Here is a 20,406-nt window from a genome sequence, read left to right as displayed (position 1 = left end):
GCTGTGTATGTGAGCAGCAATGCTAGTGCACTGCCAGTCACTTGTACAGTTGTTACTGGTTTATGCAGTTACGGCAAAACAGGATTATTTATGTAGAAACCTAAATGAAATTTCAAGAATATTGCTGCAAAAACATATGAAAAATGTCATGTGTGAACACAGCCTCAGAAGATGAAGGAGAAAATGACCATCTAGTCTTCTCTTCTATTACAATTTCCAGCAGAGGAGACCCACGACGGTTCATTCTAGCCTCACCACAAGCTGTTGGGCTAGAATAAGACTTTTAAGGACCTTCATGAATGGCATATCAGTGGTCATTAAAGCGTTAAAGGGGTTGTCCGGTAAAGAAAAAACAATTTTCAACTCTGATGTCAGAAGTTACAGATCAGTAAATTGCTTTACTTGGTGTATTCTCTCCAGTCTGACACAGTGAGACTGTCCAGAACTGTCCAGAGCAGCAGCAAATCCCCATAGAAAACCTCTCCTGCTCTGGACAGTTCCTGACATGGACAGAGGTGGCAGCAGAGAGCACTGTGTCAGACTGGAGAGAAGACACCACTTCCTGCAGGACATACAGCAGCTGATAAGTACTGGAAGACTGGAGATTTTTAGTTAGGACCAGAAGAAGCAGATGGGAGTGCACCAGAGGATTCGGCCCCAATTCACTGAATTGCGGCGGGCGAAAACTGACATGTTCTTTGCGGCGCAGTATGGGATCCTGGCCGAAGCGTATACCATGTGTGTACTCTCCGGCCGGGATCCCATAGCAGTAAAGGCAGTGTCCTACACCGTACAGAGTACAGCCGTTGTTGCAAATGGCAACAACGGCAGTACTTTTACATAGTGTGAATCTAGCCTTATCAAGGTGTGATCTGCCATTGTATACATGTACAAGGAAATGGCAGAGAACACCATAAGGCGCACATGGCGTATTACTGCAGAACAGATTTGTGCCAGTAGCTAAACTTGCTGCTCACCATGGGGGCTACAAGCCCAACACTGCCAGTCACTTTAGTGGTGGTTTATACACCCTGACGCCATCTGCAGCCCTTTCCACACAACCAGGAGACTCGGTACAATCATTCCGCAGGAGAGACAGCACCAAAGTGACTTTATTCACTCCCTTTTGTGCCACTAAAATTAAAACATCACACTAGAGGGTTGGAATAAAGTCACAAAATTGTTTTACTACTTCGGTGCTGTCTCTGCTGCTTTTTTAAAACTCTGTTCAGATGGAGTGCGTTATCCTACCTGCGGCTACTGCGGCAGCTGATGCTGCTTATATATTTATTTTTTGAGTCGGTGCAATAATTGAGAAGACGTTCGCCTTTTGGAGGTCCCAGTTGTGCAGGAGATCTGTGAGGCTTAGGTGCCGATCAGCTGATTGAGGATTCTCACATCACAGATGATAGGAGTTGTAGTAGACGTAACAGTAAGACTTTAATCAATGGATGTTTTGAGGGGAACCTTCTTCATCAGATCTATTGAGGGTTTTCTACAAAACACATTATCCATTGATTAAAGTCTTACTGTTACGTCTACTACAACTCCTATCATCTTTGATGTGAGAATCCTCAATCAGCTGATCGGCGCCTAAGCCTCACAGATCTCCTGCACAACTGGGACCTCCAAAAGGCGAACGTCTTCTCATCACATACACATACATACATACATACATACATACATACACACAAAATGACATACTGCAGAGATACACAAACATGCAGACACAACACACCTTACATATATACATACATCTAATCATACTAACACACACAGACACAGGACAGACAGATACAAAAGCATGCAGATTACATATATACAATAAAATATCTATAGAACTACATTACATAATATACACTATATACATGGTAGATGCACACACACACACACACACACAGGCACATTACATAGATATAACACTCACATGCATAAACACATGACACAGATGTACAAAGACAGACAAATATACAGTAAACAAACTCACATGTTAAGCAGGGCAGGAAGCTCCATGGAGTCCTCTGGTCTCCATCTTCACTTCCTCTTCTCCCAGCCAGACCCGGCAGCCTGCAGCCCCTCCCCCTTCTCTTCTGCACCGACAGCACACACAGTGGCAGAAGAGAAGAGATGTCACTGCAGAGGGGAGGGGGATGGAGGGGCCCTGCAGCTGCTCCTTCTCTCTGCATCTTCCTGATAACAAGCAGGGAGCTGGGCCACACTGACTGAGTCCAGGGGGAGGGGAGGGCCCATGATTAGCTCACTGGGCGCTGCTGATGCCGATCTTTACTCCCCACAGCAGTGTGGGAGCCAGCAGGGGGCCCCCTAGAGCTCCCCATACTAAACGGGATCTAAACAGGAGGCCCCTCTCCGGCTCAGGGGCAGGGCCCAGCAAGAGGGAGGAGGGGGCGGGGCCCAGCAAGAGGGAGGAGGGGGGCCCACCGGGGAATCCCCCGGCTCCCCGGTGGCCCAGTCCGAGCCTGTATATATATATATACACACACACAGACAATACAGTCACATACATATATACATACAGAACATACACACAGACAATACAGAGCACATACATACATACATATACACATACAGTACACAGTACACACACAGACAATACACAGAGCACATATATATATATATATATATACATACACATACACACACAGACAATACAGTCACATACATATATACATACAGAACATACACACACAGACAATACAGTCACATACATATATACATACAGTACACAGTACACACAGACAATACAGAGCACATACATATATACATACAGTACACACACAGACAATACAGTCACATACATATATACATATACACATACAGTACACAGTACACACAGACAATACACAGAGCACATATATATACATACAGAACATACACACACAGACAATACAGAGCACATACATATATACATACAGAACATACACACACAGACAATACAGAACATACACAGAGCACATACATATATACATACAGTACACAGTACACACACAGACAATACACAGAGCACATATATATATATATATATATATATATACATACAGAACATACACACACAGACAATACAGTCACATACATATATACATACAGAACATACACACACAGACAATACACAGAGCACATACATGTATACATACAGTACACAGTACACACAGACAATACAGTCACATACATATACACATACAGTACACACACACACAGACAATACAGTCACATACATATACACATACAGTACACACACACACAATACAGAACATACACAGAGCACATACATATATACATATATACATACAGTACACAGTACACACACAGACAATACACAGAGCACACATATATATATATATATATATATATATACATACAGAACATACACACACAGACAATACACAGAGCACATACATATATACATACAGTACACAGTACACACAGACAATACAGTCACATACATATACACATACAGTACACAGTACACAGACAGACCATACAGAGCACATACATATATATACATACAGTACATACACAGAGCACACATATATATATATATATATATATATATATACATACAGTACATACACACACAGACAATACAGTCACATACATATATACATACAGTACACAGACAGACCATACAGAGCACATACATATATACATACAGTACATACACACACAGACAATACAGAGCACATACATATATACATACAGTACATACACACACAGACCATACAGAGCACATACATATATACATACAGTACATACACACACAGACAATACAGAGCACATACATATATACATACAGTACATACACACACAGACCATACAGAGCACATACATATATACATACAGTACACAGTACACACAGACAATACAGTCACATACATATACACATACAGTACACAGTACACAGACAGACCATACAGAGCACATACATATATATACATAGTAAATAGTACACACACATAGACAATACATACTGACATGCATACATAAAGTACATAGTACACACACAGAGCACACATATATATATATATATATATATTTTTTTTGTCCGTTTTTGGGGTGAAATAGCGTTCAAATATACCATGTGTTATAGTCATACAGATATATATTTACCGTGTGTAATAGCCATACAGATATATATATACTGTGTGTTATAGTCATATATATATATACATACCGTGTGTTAGTCATACAGATATATATATATACTGTGTGTTATAGTCATATATATATATATACATACCGTGTGTTATCGTCATACAGATATGAATACCGTGTGTTAGTCATACAGATATATATATATATATATACTGTTTGTTATTGACATACATATATATACAGTGTGTTATAGTCATACAGATATATATACACTGTGTGTTATTGTCATACAGATATATATCCAGGAATAGAGTTCTCTCAGTTGCTAAATCTTTCTCAATGGCAAAAAATGTAATTTTCAAAGGGGTACCCCCCCAAAAATCTTTTTTTGCATTAATAAATAGCCCACCCATAGATTTTCATCTTTCCAATATCAAAGCAGGGTGACCTACATCATACTGACTACTATACAAGATGCTGGGAAAGCTGGGTGACCTCCATTATACTGACTACTATACAAGATGCTGGGAAAGCTGGGTGACCTCCATTATACTGACTACTATACAAGATGCTGGTATAGCTGGGTGAACTCCATTATACTGACTACTATACAAGATGCTGGGAAAGCTGGGTGACCTCCATTATACTGACTACTATACAAGATGCTGGGAAAGCTGGGTGACCTCCATTAAACTGACTACTATACAAGATGCTGGGAAAGCTGGGTGACCTCCATTATACTGACTACTATACAAGATGCTGGGAAAGCTGTGTGACCTCTATTATACTGACTACTATACAAGATGCTGGGAAAGCTGGGGGACCTCCATTATACTGACTACTATACAAGATGCGGGGAAAGCTGGGTTACCTCCATTATACTGACTACTATACAAGATGCTAGGAAAGCTGCGTGACCGCCATTATACTGCGTACTATACAAGATGCTAGGAAAGCTGGGTGACCTACATTATACTGACTACTATACAAGATGTTGGGAAAGCTGGGTGACCTACATCATACTGACTACTATACAAGATGCTGGGAAAGCTGGGTGACCTACATCATACTGACTACTATACAAGATGCTGGGAAAGCTGGGTGACCTCCATTATACTGACTACTATACAAGATGCTGGGAAAGCTGGGTGACCTCCATTATACTGACTACTAGATAAGGAAAGCTGAGTTACCTACAACCAGTTACCGTCACTGCCTCCTCAACTCTGCTGGATAAATACTGTGAGGGATATGGACGGTCCTCTCCCTATTCCTGAATATCCAAGGCAGTATTACATGTGGTGTGTTCTATATGTATTGATACAGTGGATATTTTATAGATCATAATTGATATTTTATAGGTTGAGCAGGCCCATAGCTGATCCAAGTTAATCATATGGACTTATTGATTAGCTTGGAGTCAGGCCGTCTGATTACCCTGTGTAAAAGATCAAAAGGCTCTCTGCAAGGGCCAATAAGCATGGAGCTGCAAAGGAGATGGTGGAGTAGATTGTGGCCTGCACCTCTGAGGCGGGATCACTGACTGCATACCAGCACCTCCGAGGTGGGATCACTGACTCCATGCCGGCACCTCTGAGGGAGGATCACTGACTCCATGCCGGCACCTCTGAGGGAGGATCACTGACTCCATGCCGGCACCTCTCAGGCGGGATCACTGACTCCATGCCGGCACTTCTCAGGCGAGTTCACTGACTCCATGCCGGCACCTCTGAGGCGGGATCACTGACTCCATGCCGGCACCTCTGAGGCGGGAACACTGACTCCATGCCGGCACCTCTGAGGCGGGATCACTGACTCCATGCCGGCACCTCTGAGGCGGGATCACTGACTCCATGCCGGCACCTCTGAGGCGGGAACACTGACTCCATGCCGGCACCTCAGAGGCGGGATCACTGACTCCATGCCGGCATCTCTGAGGCGGGATCACTGACTCCATGCCGGCACCTCTGAGGCGGGATCACTGACTCCATGCCGGCACCTCTGAGGCGGGATCACTGACTCCATGCCGGCACCTCTGAGGCGGGATCACTGACTCCATGCCGGCACCTCTGAGGCGGGATCACTGACTCCATGCCGACACCTCTGAGGCGGGAACACTGACTCCATGCCGGCACCTCTGAGGCGGGATCACTGACTCCATGCCGGCACCTCTGAGGCGGGAACACTGACTCCATGCCGGCACCTCTGAGGCGGGATCACTGACTCCATGCCGGCACCTCTGAGGCGGGATCACTGACTCCATGCCGGCACCTCTGAGGCGGGATCACTGAGTCAATGTCGGCACCTCTGAAGCGGGATCACTGACTCCATGCCGGGACCTCTGAGGCGGGAACACTGACTCCATGCCGGCACCTCTGAGGCGGGATCACTGACTCCATGCCGGCACCTCTGAGGCGGGATCACTGACTCCATGCCGGCACCTCTGAGGCGGGATCACTGACTCCATGCCGGAACCTCTGAGGCGAGTTCACTGACTCCATGCCGGCACCTCTGAGGCGGGATCACTGACTCCATGCCGGCACCTCTGAGGCGGGATCACTGACTCCATGCCAGCACCTCTGAGGCGGACTCACTGACTCCATGCCCGCACCTCTGAGGCGAGATCACTGACTCCATGCCGGCACCTCTGAGGCGGGATCACTGACTCCATGCCAGCAGGGGGCTGCCTCTCTTTAAAGGGGTACTCCAGCCCGGCTGTATTTTTCAGATATGGCCGGGGAAGGGTTGGTTATGGATGCCGAAGGTGACTTACCTCCCCGATTCCAGCGCCGGGTACCGGATCAGCGGCGCTGGCGGGACTCCGCTACGGCCCCCAAATGGCAGACCTGCCTGGATACGTCATGTCTCGTGAGGCAGCTCAGACCAGGAAGCTGCCATGGGACAGGGGTACGGGACGCCGCGATCCGGGACCCGGCACTGGAATCGGGAAGGTAAGTCCCCTCCAGCATCCATAACTCCCCCCCCCCCCCCTCCCTGGCCATATCTGAAAAATACGGCCGGGCTGGAGAACCCCTTTAAGAAAATCAATAGGAACATGAAATCTTCCATAACTTTGTACCAATAAAACATAGAGCCACAGAAGCCATACCATAGTGTTGGTTATGATAAGGACATCGCAGGGAGTCCAAACATGGCCGGTCTACCTGTCCTCATCAATACATAAGGGGGATCTCACCTTCTGAGTGTCCGGCGGATATCATGTTTGATATGCCCGGAATCAGAATGGTGAGATATGAAATATGAATAACGGCCGGGGCCTGTACCGTCGATACGGCGCCTGTACCAGTATCTTTTCGATATTCCCAGGTGTGTTCCCTTGATGGCTGAGGGCGGTGTCTGAAGCTCTGCCCAGAGGGGCGGAGTCAGAGATATCAGGTGACGCCCTCAGCCCAACCCTTTCAGGTCTTACATAAAAGTGAGACCTAGGGAACATGTAGGGGTCACAAAGTTGAGGATCCAATCGAATTAGTTTGTGCACCACGTTCTAAGCCCCTATCCCCTGGGAGGGAAGAACCTATACGACGCATCCGGTGCTAAGTATTAGAACTTTCTTATTTTATCCCTTTTGTTTTCTTTGTTTGCAGTGTCTGTATGTCTTTTGTCATCCATCTTTGTGTAACTCAGTACGGGCCATTTTATGCATTAAACCTAAAAGTTTGATGGGTTGTCTTGTAGCCTAAACGAACCTAGTTATCTCTGTGAGGAGTGCATGTGCGGAGTGTGACCGTATAGTGTATGACCGGGTGGCTTACTCTACCGTGTGGGTGTGTCTGCTTGCGGGTGGAGCACTCTTGGGGTTCCCTGTCTCCCCAGTAACGTAACAGATAGGGTGGTGGCAGCAAAGTTGTGTATGTATGTTGTGTTTGGGTGTCTGGCAGCGGCTGGTGGGTCACGAGTATAACAGCCGGTGGGTCCCAACATAGCAAAGTTCTGTGTGCGTGCTTCGTGGATGTGTGTCTGGCAGCGGTCGGTGGGTCAAGTGTATGACAGTGACTGGTGGGTCCAGATACAGCGAAGTGTCGTGTTTGTGTTGGCCAGCGAGCAGGCAGTGTTCGTGGCCAAGTAGGTGTCTGGGTGTGCAGAAGTCGGCAGGTGGCGATTTACGCTCAAGTTACAGCCCGGGAGAAGGGCGTAAAGCGTGAGTGTGTGAGCTGCTATGTCACTATCTCAACTCTGCTATGTTACTATCTAAACTCTGCTATGTCACTATCTAAACTCTGCTACCTCAGTTATGCATTGAAAGTAATGACGTATTTTACCCTCCTATTTTTTTTCTGTCATTCTTAGAGCCAAATTTTCTTCACTAAGTTGTTCCATGTATCCAATTTATTCTTCTGGATGGTAATTCCAGCTTCTCCTCACCTGTATAGGTATAAAAATGACATCTCCCATTGACTTTAATGGGGTTTGAGTTCGAGTCGAACCTCAAACCGAACACCACTACCGTTCAAGGTCCAACTCGAACTCGAACATTTTGCTGTTCGACCATCACTAGACTAGACTCACTCACAGGAACCTCACTAGTCTACTCTCACTCACTCACCGGAACCTCACTAGTCTACTCTCACTCACTCACTCACTCACTCACCGGAACCTCACTAGTCTACTCTCACTCACTCACCGGAACCTCACTAGTCTACACTCACTCACCAGAACCTCACTAGTCTACACTCACTCACAGGAACCTCACTAGTCTACATTCACTCCCTCACTCACTCACTGGAACCTCACTAGTCTACTCTCACTCACTGGAACCTCACTAGTCTACACTCACTCACCGGAACCTCACTAGTCTACACTCACTCACCGGAACCTCACTAGTCTACACTCACTCACCAGAACCTCACTAGTCTACACTCACTCACAGGAACCTCACTAGTCTACATTCACTCCCTCACTCACTCACTGGAACCTCACTAGTCTACACTCACTCACCGGAACCTCACTAGTCTACTCTCACTCACCGGAACCTCACTAGTCTACACTCACTCACCGGAACCTCACTAATCTACACTCACTCACAGGAACCTCACTAGTCTACACTCACTCACAGGAACCTCACTAGTCTACACTCACTCACAGGAACCTCACTAGTCTACACTCACTCACAGGAACCTCACTAGTCTACACTCACTCACAGGAACCTCACTAGTCTACACTCACTCACAGGAACCTCACTAGTCTACACTCACTCACAGGAACCTCACTAGTCTACACTCACTCACAGGAACCTCACTAGTCTACACTCACTCACAGGAACCTCACTAGTCTACACTCACTCACAGGAACCTCACTAGTCTACTCTCACTCACAGGAACCTCACTAGTCTACACTCACCGGAACCTCACTAGTCTACACTCACTCACAGGAACCTCACTAGTCTACACTCACTCACAGGAACCTCACTAGTCTCACTCACTCACTCACTCACTGGAAACTCAGTAGTCTAGTCTCACTTACTCACATGAACATTTATAGTCTACTCTCACTCACTGGAACCTCACTAGTCTACACTCACTCACAGGAACCTCATTGGTCTACACTCACTCACAGGAACCTCTCTATTATACACTCACTCACTGGAACGTGATAAGTCTCAGTCACTCACTCACAGGAACCTCACTAGTCTACTGGCACTCACGGGAAACTCACTAGTCTCATTCACTTACTCAATGGAACCTCACTAGTCTACACTCATTCACTTACAGGAACCTCACTAGTCTACACTCACTCACAGGAACCTAACTAGTCTCACTCACTGGAACCTCTCAAGTCTACACTCACAGGAACCTCACTAGTCTACAATCACTCACAGGAACCTTACTAACCTACTCTCACTTACTTACTGGAACCTAACTAGTCTACACTCACTTTCTCACTCACGGGAACCTCAGTAGTCTCACTCACTGGAACCTCACTAGTCTACACTCACAGGAACCTCTCTAGTCTACATTCACTCACTGGGACCTCAGGGGGCTTACTGGTTGGTGGAGAGAACCCGGCAATCCAAAGGAGTGCCTCAAGACCACCAGTCAGATGTCACCATTACACCCCCCCTAGTGCCCCAGACCAGTCAGATGTCACCATTAACCCCCAGTGCCCCAAGACCAGTCAGATGTCACCATTACCCCCGCTGTGCTGTACATTATGATGCAGATCGCTGTGGTGGATATTGGGTGGATTTTGAGTGGGTGGGAGGGGGGCACGGTATGGCTGTATATGTAGGATATTGGGGTGGTGGTGGGGGGCACGGTATGGCTGTATATGTAGGATATTGGGGTGGTGGGGGGGGCACGGTATGGCTGTATATGTAGGATATTGGGTGGGTGGGGGTCACGGTATGGTTGTATATGTAGGATATTGGGCAGGGGGGCACGGTATGGCTGTATATGTAGGATATTGGGTGGTTGGGGGCACGGTATGGCTGTATATGTAGGATATTGGGTGGTAGGGGGAACGGTATGGCTGTATATGTAGGATATTGGGGTGGGGGGGCACGGTATGGCTGTATATGTAGGATATTGGGGGGTTGGAGGGCACGGTATGGCTGTATATGTAGGATATTGGGTGGGTGGGGGGCACGCTATGGCTGTATATGTAGGATATTGGGGTGGTTGGGGGGCACGGTATGGCTGTATATGTAGGATATTGGGGGGTTGGAGGGCACGGTATGGCTGTATATGTAGGATATTGGGTGGGTGGGGGGCACGCTATGGCTGTATATGTAGGATATTGGGGTGGTTGGGGGGCACGGTATGGCTGTATATGTAGGATATTGGGTGGGTGGGAGGCACGGTATGGCTGTATATGTAGGATATTGGGTGGGTGGGAGGCACGCTATGGCTGTATATGTAGGATATTGGGGTGGTGGGGGGCACGGTATGGCTGTATATGTAGGATATTGGGTTGGTGGGGGGCACGGTATGGCTGTATATGTAGGATATTGGGTTGGTGGGGGGGCACGGTATGGCTGCATATGTAGGATATTGGGTGGTTGGGGGGCACGGTATGGCTGTATATGTAGGATATTGGGGTGGTAGGGGGGGGGCACGGTATGGCTGTATATGTAGGATATTGGGGTGGTAGGGGGGCACGGTATGGCTGTATATGTAGGATATTGGGGTGGTAGGGGGGGCACGGTATGGCTGTATATGTAGGATATTGGGGGGGGTTGGGGGGCACGGTATGGCTGTATATGTAGGATATTGGGGTGGTAGGGGGGGCACGGTATGGCTGCATATGTAGGATATTGGGGGGTTGGGGGCACGGTATGGCTGCATATGTAGGATATTGGGGGGTTGGGGGCACGGTATGGCTGTATATGTAGGATATTGGGGGTGGGGGCACGGTATGGCTGTATATGTAGGATATTGGGGTGGTGGGGGGGCACAGTATGGCTGTATATGTAGGATATTGGGTGGTTGGAGGGCACGGTATGGCTGTATATGTAGGATATTGGGGTGGGGGGGCACGGTATGGCTGTATATGTAGGATATTGGGGTGGGGGGGCACGGTATGGCTGTATATGTAGGATATTGGGGTGGTGGGGGGGCACGGTATGGCTGTATATGTAGGATATTGGGGGGTTGGAGGGCACGGTATGGCTGTATATGTAGGATATTGGGGTGGGGGGGGCACGGTATGGCTGTATATGTAGGATATTGGGGTGGGGGGGCACGGTATGGCTGTATATGTAGGATATTGGGGTGGTGGGGGGCACGGTATGGCTGTATATGTAGGATATTGGGGTGGTAGGGGGGGCACGGTATGGCTGTATATGTAGGATATTGGGGGGTTGGAGGGCACGGTATGGCTGTATATGTAGGATATTAGGGGGTGGGGGGGCACGGTATGGCTGTATATGTAGGATATTGGGGTGGTGGGGGGGCACGGTATGGCTGTATATGTAGGATATTGGGGGGTGGGGGGCACGGTATGGCTGTATATATAGGATATTGGGGTGGTAGGGGGGGCACAGTATGGCTGTATATGTAGGATATTGGGGTGGGTGGGGGGCACGGTATGGCTGTATATGTAGGATATTGGGGTGGTGGGAGGGCACGGTATGGCTGTATATGTAGGATATTGGGGTGGGGGGCACAGTATGGCTGTATATGTAGGATATTTAGGGGTTGGAGGGCACGGTATGGCTGTATATGTAGGATATTGGGGGGTGGGGGGCACGGTATGGCTGTATATGTAGGATATTGGGGTGGGTGGGGGGCACGGTATGGCTGTATATGTAGGATATTGGGGTGGTTGGGGGGCACGGTATGGCTGTATATGTAGGATATTGGGGTGGTTGGGGGGCACGGTATGGCTGTATATGTAGGATATTGGGGTGGTGGGGGGGCACGGTATGGCTGTATATGTAGGATATTGGGGTGGTAGGGGGGGCACAGTATGGCTGTATATGTAGGATATTGGGTGGTTGGGGGGCACGGTATGGCTGTATATGTAGGATATTGGGGTGGTTGGGGGGCACGGTATGGCTGTATATGTAGGATATTGGGGTGGGGGGCACGGTATGGCTGTATATGTAGGATATTGGGGGGGTTGGAGGGCACGGTATGGCTGTATATGTAGGATATTGGGGTGGTGGGGGGGGCACGGTATGGCTGTATATGTAGGATATTGGGGTGGTAGGGGGGGCACAGTATGGCTGTATATGTAGGATATTGGGGGGTTGGAGGGCACGGTATGGCTGTATATGTAGGATATTGGGGTGGGGGGGCACGGTATGGCTGTATATGTAGGATATTGGGGTGGTAGGGGGGGCACGGTATGGCTGTATATGTAGGATATTGGGGTGGTTGGGGGGCACGGTATGGCTGTATATGTAGGATATTGGGGTGGTTGGGGGGCACGGTATGGCTGTATATGTAGGATATTGGGGTGGTGGGGGGGCACGGTATGGCTGTATATGTAGGATATTGGGGTGGTAGGGGGGGCACAGTATGGCTGTATATGTAGGATATTGGGTGGTTGGGGGGCACGGTATGGCTGTATATGTAGGATATTGGGGTGGTTGGGGGGCACGGTATGGCTGTATATGTAGGATATTGGGGTGGGGGGGCACGGTATGGCTGTATATGTAGGATATTGGGGGGGTTGGAGGGCACGGTATGGCTGTATATGTAGGATATTGGGGTGGTGGGGGGGGCACGGTATGGCTGTATATGTAGGATATTGGGGTGGTAGGGGGGGCACAGTATGGCTGTATATGTAGGATATTGGGGGGTTGGAGGGCACGGTATGGCTGTATATGTAGGATATTGGGGTGGGGGGGGGGGCACGGTATGGCTGTATATGTAGGATATTGGGGTGGTTGGGGGGCACGCTATGGCTGTATATGTAGGATATTGGGGTGGTAGGGGGGGGGCACGGTATGGCTGTATATGTAGGATATTGGGGTGGTGGGGGGGCACGGTATGGCTGTATATGTAGGATATTGGGTGGTAGGGGGGGCACGGTATGGCTGTATATGTAGGATATTGGGTGGTTGGGGGGCACGGTATGGGTGTATATGTAGGATATTGGGTGGTTGGGGGGCACGGCCTAGCTGTATATGTAGGATATTGGGGTGGTTGGGGGGCACGGTATGGCTGTATATGTAGGATATTGGGGGGGTTGGAGGGCACGGTATGGCTGTATATGTAGGATAATGGGGTGGTGGGGGGGGCACGGTATGGCTGTATATGTAGGATATTGGGGGGTGGGGGGCACGGTATGGCTGTATATGTAGGATATTGGGGTGGGTGGGGGGCACGGTATGGCTGTATATGTAGGATATTGGGGGTGGGGGCACGGTATGGCTGTATATGTAGGATATTGGGGGGTTGGGGGCACGGTATGGCTGTATATGTAGGATATTGGGTGGTTGGGGGCACGGTATGGCTGTATATGTAGGATTTTGGGGGGTTGGAGGGCACGGTATGGCTGTATATGTAGGATATTGGGGTGGTAGGGGGGGGGGCACGGTATGGCTGTATATGTAGGATATTGGGGTGGTAGGGGGGCACGGTATGGCTGTATATGTAGGATATTGGGGTGGTAGGGGGGGCACGGTATGGCTGTATATGTAGGATATTGGGGTGGTGGGGGGGTACGGTATGGCTGTACATGTAGGATATTGGGGTGGTGGGGGGGCACGGTATGGCTGTATATGTAGGATATTGGGGGGTTGGAGGGCACGGTATGGCTGTATATGTAGGATATTGGGGTGGGTGGGGGGCACGGTATGGCTGTATATGTAGGATATTGGGGTGGGTGGGGGGGGCACGGTATGGCTGTATATGTAGGATATTGGGGTGGTTGGGGGGCACGGTATGGCTGTATATGTAGGATAATGGGGTGGTGGGGGGGCACGGTATGGCTGTATATGTAGGATATTGGGGGGGAGGGCACGGTATGGCGGTATATGTAGGATATTGCGATGGTAGGGGGGGCACGGTATGGCTGTATATGTAGGATATTGGGGTGGGTGGGGGGCACGGTATGGCTGTATATGTAGGATATTGGGGTGGGTGGGGGGGCACGGTATGGCTGTATATGTAGGATATTGGGGTGGGTGGGGGGCACGGTATGGCTGTATATGTAGGATATTGGGGTGGGTGGGGGGCACGGTATGGCTGTATATGTAGGATATTGGGGTGGGTGGGGGGCACGGTATGGCTGTATATGTAGGATATTGGGGTGGGTGGGGGGCACGGTATGGCTGTATATGTAGGATATTGGGGTGGGTGGGGAGCACGGTATGGCTGTATATGTAGGATATTGGGGTGGTGGGAGGGCACGGTATGGCTGTATATGTAGGATAATGGGGTGGTGGGGGGGCACGGTATGGCTGTATATGTAGGATAATGGGGTGGTGGGGGGGCACGGTATGGCTGTATATGTAGGATATTGGGGTGGGTGGGGGGCACGGTATGGCTGTATATGTAGGATAATGGGGTGGTGGGGGGGCACGGTATGGCTGTATATGTAGGATATTGGGGTGGGTGTGGAGCACGGTATTGCTGTATATGTAGGATAATGGGGTGGTGGGGGGGCACGGTATGGCTGTATATGTAGGATAATGGGGTGGTGGGGGGGCACGGTATGGCTGTATATGTAGGATATTGGGGGGTTGGAGGGCACGGTATGGCGGTATATGTAGGATATTGCGGTGGTAGGGGGGGCACGTTATGGCTGTATATGTAGGATAATGGGGTGGTGGGGAGGGCACGGTATGGCTGTATATGTAGGATATTGGGGGGTTGGAGGGCACGGTATGGCGGTATATGTAGGATATTGGGGGGTTGGAGGGCACGGTATGGCGGTATATGTAGGATATTGCGGTGGTAGGGGGGGCACGTTATGGCGGTATTTGGGGGTGACCTCTGGTTTCTGCACGTTTCTTCACTCCTCCTGTTTGTTCTCTCAGGTTTATCAGGAAAACGTCTTCGCTCCGGGTTCTGCTTTTTTTTCTTTTAAGAAAGTTCTGTATGAAATGTCCCCAAAATATCTGGAGCGAATCCAACTTATATCCATCAACTCCATCTCTAAGGGGATCAGCGGAGAGTGAGAGCGGAATCTACTATCTATCTATTTCTCTCTCTCCATGGCCTCGTCCTTCGTCTCTCTCCTCTCTCTCTATGTCTCTCCATCCATCACCATCAATGGCCTTGTCCTTTGTCTCTCTCTCTCTTTCCATCCATGGCCTCGTCCTTTGTCTCTCTCTCCATCCATGGCCTTGTCGTTTGTCTCTCTCTCCATCCATCACCACCCATGGCCTCGTCTCTCTCTATCCATCACCATCCATGGCCTCGTCTCTCTCTCCTCTCTCTCTCCATCCATCACCACCCATGGCCTCGTCTCTCTCTCCTCTCTCTCTCTCTATCCATCACTATCCATGGCCTTGTCTTTTGTCTCTGCCTCTCTCTCCCTCTACATCCATCACCATCCATGACCTTATCCTTTGTGTGTGTGTGTGTGTGTGTGTGTGTGTGTCTCTCTCTCTCTCCATCCACGACCTCCTCCTTTATCTCTCTCTCCCCTCTCCGTTTATCACCATCCATGGCCTCGTCCTTTCTCTCTCCCTCTCCTCTGTCTTCTCTCCTCTCTCTCCATCCATGGCCTCGTCCTTTCTCTCTCCCTCTCCTGTCTTCTCTCCTCTCTCTCCATCCATGGCCTTGTCATTTGTCTCTCTTTCTCCATCCATCGCCTTGTCCTTTGTGTGTGTGTGTGTGTGTGTCTCTCTCTCTCTCCATCCATCGCCTCGTCCTTTGTGTGTGTGTGTGTGTGTGTGTCTCTCTCTCTCTCTCTCTCTCTCCATCCATCGCCTCGTCCTTTGTCTCTCTCTTCTATCTTTCTCTCTTTCCCTCTCCTCTCTCTCCATCCATCACCATCTATAGTCTCATCTTTTGTCTCTGCCTCCTGTCCCTCCTCCTTTGTGTGTGTCTCTCTCCCTCCTTCTCTGTCTCTTTCTCTCCTCTTTCTCCCTCCATCCATGGCCTCGTCCTTCGTCTCTCCTCTCTCTCTCTCCATCCATGGCCTCGTCTTTTGTCTCTCTCTCTATCCATCCATGGCCTCATCCTTTGTCTCTCTCTCCCTTTCCTCTCTCTCTCCATCCATCCATGGCCTCATCCTTTGTCTCTCTCTCCCTCTCCATCCTTTACTATCCATGGCCTTGTCCTTTGTCTCTCTCTCCCTCTCCTCTCTCTCTCTCTCCATCCATCACCATCCATGGCCTCGTCCTTTATCTCTCTCTCTCCTCTCTCTCTCTCCATCCATGGTCTCATCCTTCGTCTCCCTCCTCTCTCTCTCTCTCTCTCCATCCATCACCATCCATGGCCTCGTCCTTTATCTCTCTCTCTCCTCTCTCTCTCCATCCATGGTCTCATCCTTCGTCTCCCTCCTCTCTCTCTCTTCATCCATCACCATCCATGGCCTTGTCCTTTGTCTCTCTCTCTTCTCTCTCCTCTCTCTCTCTCTTCATCCATCACCATTCATGGCCTCGTCCTTTGTCTCTCTCTCTCTCCATCCGTGGCCTCGTCCTTTGTCTCTCTCTCTCCCTCTCTCCATCCTTTACTATCCATGGCCTTGTCCTTTGTCTCTCTCTCTCCATCCGTGGCCTCGTCCTTTGTCTCTCTCTCTCCCTCTCTCCATCCTTTACCATCCATGGCCTCGTCCTTTCTTTCTGTTCTCTCTCCCTCTCCATCCATCACCATCCATGGCCTGGTCTTTTGTCTCTGCCTCTCTCTCCCTCCCGCTCCCTCTCTCTCTTCTCCCTCTCCATCCATGGCCTCCTCCTTTGTCTCTCTCTCCCTCCCTCTCTCCTCTCCCCGTCCATCAGCATCCATGGCCTCGTCCTTTCTCTCTCCCTCTCCTCTGTCTCCTCTCCTCTCTCTCTCTCTCCATCCATTACCATCCATGGCCTCGTCCTTTGTCTCTCTCTCCCTCTACTCTCTATCTCTCCATCCATGGCCTCGTCCTTTGTCTTTGCCTCTCTCTCCCCCCCTCTCCATCCATCACTATCCATGGCCTCCTCCTTTGTCTCTCTCTCCGTCCATCACGATCCATGGCCTCGTCCTTAGTCTCTCCCTCTCCCCTGTCTCCTCTCTCTCTCTCCATCCATCACCATCCATGGCCTTGTCCTTTGTCTCTCTGTCCCCTCTCTCTCTCTCCATCACCATCCATGGCCTTGTCCTTTGTCTCTCTCTCTCCATCCAACACCATCCATGGCCTCGTCCTTTGTCTCTCCCTCTCCCCTGTCTCCTCTCTCTCTCTCTCCATCCATCACCAGCCATGGCCTAGTCCTTTCTCTCTCTCTCCTCTCTCCCCATCACCATCCATGGCCTTGTCCTTTATCTCTCTCTATCCATCACCATCCATGGCCTCGTCCTTTGTCTCTCTGTCCCCTCTCTCTCCATCACCATCCATGGCCTCGTCCTTTGTCTCTCTCTATCTCTCTCCATCCATCACCATCCATGGCCTAGTCCTTTGTCTCTCTGTCCCCTCTCTCTCCATCACCATTCATGGCCTCGTCCTTTGTCTCTCTCTCTCTCTATCCATCACAATCCATGACCTCGTCCTTTGTCTCTCTCTCCCTCTCCTCTGTGTCTCTCCATCCATGGCCTCGTCTTTCATCTCTCTCTCTCCCTCTCCTCTCTGTCTCTTCATCCACGGCCTCGTCCTTCATCTCTCCTCTCTCTCCATCCATCACCATCGATGGCCTCATCCTTTATCTCTCTCTCCATCTATCACCATCCATGGCCTCATCCTTTGTCTATCTCTCTCCCCTCTCTCTCTCTCCATCTATCACCATCCATGGCCTCATCCTTTGTCTATCTCTCTCCCTCCATGGCCTCATCCTTTGTCTATCTCTCTCCCTCCCCATCCATCACCATCCATGGCCTCATCCTTTGTCTCTCGCTCTATAAGGTGCGGTTCCCGGGCCGGATACATTGAGTTTGTGAACATTGATCCTGCAGTTTTCCAGGTTTTGTACATTATGAAGTCCTTCTGTATCCCGCCGGTCATTGGGACACTGATGTTAGAAGTTGTCGTGGACCCCCCACAGCCTGGAGACCCCTCCTATGACACCTTCATCATGGTGAGTGCACAGAGGTTATAACCTCACAGTACACCATGATCCCCCGAAAGGACTGAAAAATCTGCCTACTACACCTTATATCGCTCCAGACCCTACATCCATACAAAACATTGCACAGTGACCCGCCCAATGACCCCTATAGGTGACAAGAACCTTTCCAAGACCCCTATAGGACACAGTGACACCTCTATGACCCCCCATAGAACACAGCGACCCCTCCATTACCCCATAGAACACAGCGACCCCTCCATTACCCCATAGAAAACAGTGACCCCTCCATGACCCCATAAAATACAGTGACCCCTTCATGACCCCATATATCAGTGACCTCTCCATGACCCATAGAACACAGTGACCCCTCCATGACCCCATAAAATACAGTGATCCCTCCATGACCGCATAGATCACAGTGACCCCTACATGATCCCATAGAACACAATCGGATAGCAATAACTCTATTATCTATGGCAGCCAATCAAAATTCAGCATCATTAGAGACTGGGACAATGTGATTGACTGGTGAGGGTCGTGCTGTGCTCTGACCTGGGAGTGAGTATAAGTGTGAGCGTCACATTCACTCCTCCATCTTGTTCCCAGGAGAAGCAGACGCTGCTGGATAATCTGGCCCAGAAGTCCCGGATCACTGAGGAGATCCTGAACCGGACCCCCGGAATCCACTGTAATGCCATCCAGGGCGCCCTGTACGCCTTCCCCCGGATCCACATCCCCAACAAGGCCATCAGACTGGCACAGGTATCGACATAGTCATAGAGGGGGGGTTGTGCATGAAGGTGTCCATTTGATGACCCCCACACTCTCCACACCGAAGTGGGGGTGCCAAGATGGAGGACCCTCTGTCCCCAGTCACTGTACAAGATGGTGGACCCTCTGTCCCCAGTCACTGTAACCATACAAGATGGTGGACCCTCTGTCCCCAGTCACTGTTACCATACAAGATGGTGGATCTTCTGTCCCCAGTAACTGTTACCATACAAGATGGTGGGCCCTCTGTCCCCAGTCACTGTCACCATACAAGATGGAGGACCCTCTGTCCCCAGTCACTGTACAAGATGGTGGACCCTCTGTCCCCAGTCACTGTAACCATACAAGATGGTGGACCCTCTGTCCCCAGTCACTGTTACCATACAAGATGGTGGATCTTCTGTCCCCAGTAACTGTTACCATACAAGATGGTGGGCCCTCTGTCCCCAGTCACTGTACAAGATGGTGGACCCTCTGTCCCCAGTCACTGTACAAGATGGTGGACCCTCTGTCCCAAGTCACTGTACAAGATGGTGGACACTCTGTCCCCAGTCACTGTACAAGATGGTGAACCCTCTGTTGCCAGTCACTGTTACCATACAAGATGGTGGACCCTCTGTCCCCAGTCACTGTTACCATACAAGATGGTGGACCCTCTGTCCCCTGTCACTGTTACCATACAAGATGGTGGACCCTCTGTCGCCAGTCACTGTTACCATACAAGATGGTGGACCCTCTGTCGCCAGTCACTGTTACCATACAAGATGGTGGACCCTCTGTCCCCAGTCACTGTTACCATACAAGATGGTGGACCCTCTGTCCCCAGTCACTGTTACCATACAAGATGGTGGACCCTCTGTCCCCAGTCACTGTTACCATACAAGATGGTGGACCCTCTGTCCCCAGTCACTGTTACC

The 20,406-nt window shown here is 49.7% G+C and overlaps 1 protein-coding gene across 2 annotated transcripts in view; it reads left to right on the top strand.

The window, feature by feature from the left end:
- The window catches only part of LOC138782923 (alanine aminotransferase 2-like), an 86,695-nt gene that overhangs the window by 62,641 nt on the left and 3,648 nt on the right, over positions 1-20,406 (top strand). For both annotated transcript variants that reach the window (XM_069956917.1, XM_069956916.1), the window contains 3 exons: positions 15,557-15,693; positions 18,556-18,727; positions 19,325-19,480. In XM_069956917.1, the coding sequence (XP_069813018.1) occupies positions 15,557-15,693; positions 18,556-18,727; positions 19,325-19,480 (465 nt within the window). The remainder of the gene's footprint in view (positions 1-15,556; positions 15,694-18,555; positions 18,728-19,324; positions 19,481-20,406) is intronic.

This window comes from Dendropsophus ebraccatus, chromosome 2 (assembly GCF_027789765.1).
Source record: "Dendropsophus ebraccatus isolate aDenEbr1 chromosome 2, aDenEbr1.pat, whole genome shotgun sequence".
Classification (NCBI taxonomy): Eukaryota; Metazoa; Chordata; class Amphibia; order Anura; family Hylidae; genus Dendropsophus; species Dendropsophus ebraccatus.
Note: the sequence above shows the minus strand (reverse complement) of the source record. Positions and strands in the feature narration are given on the sequence as shown.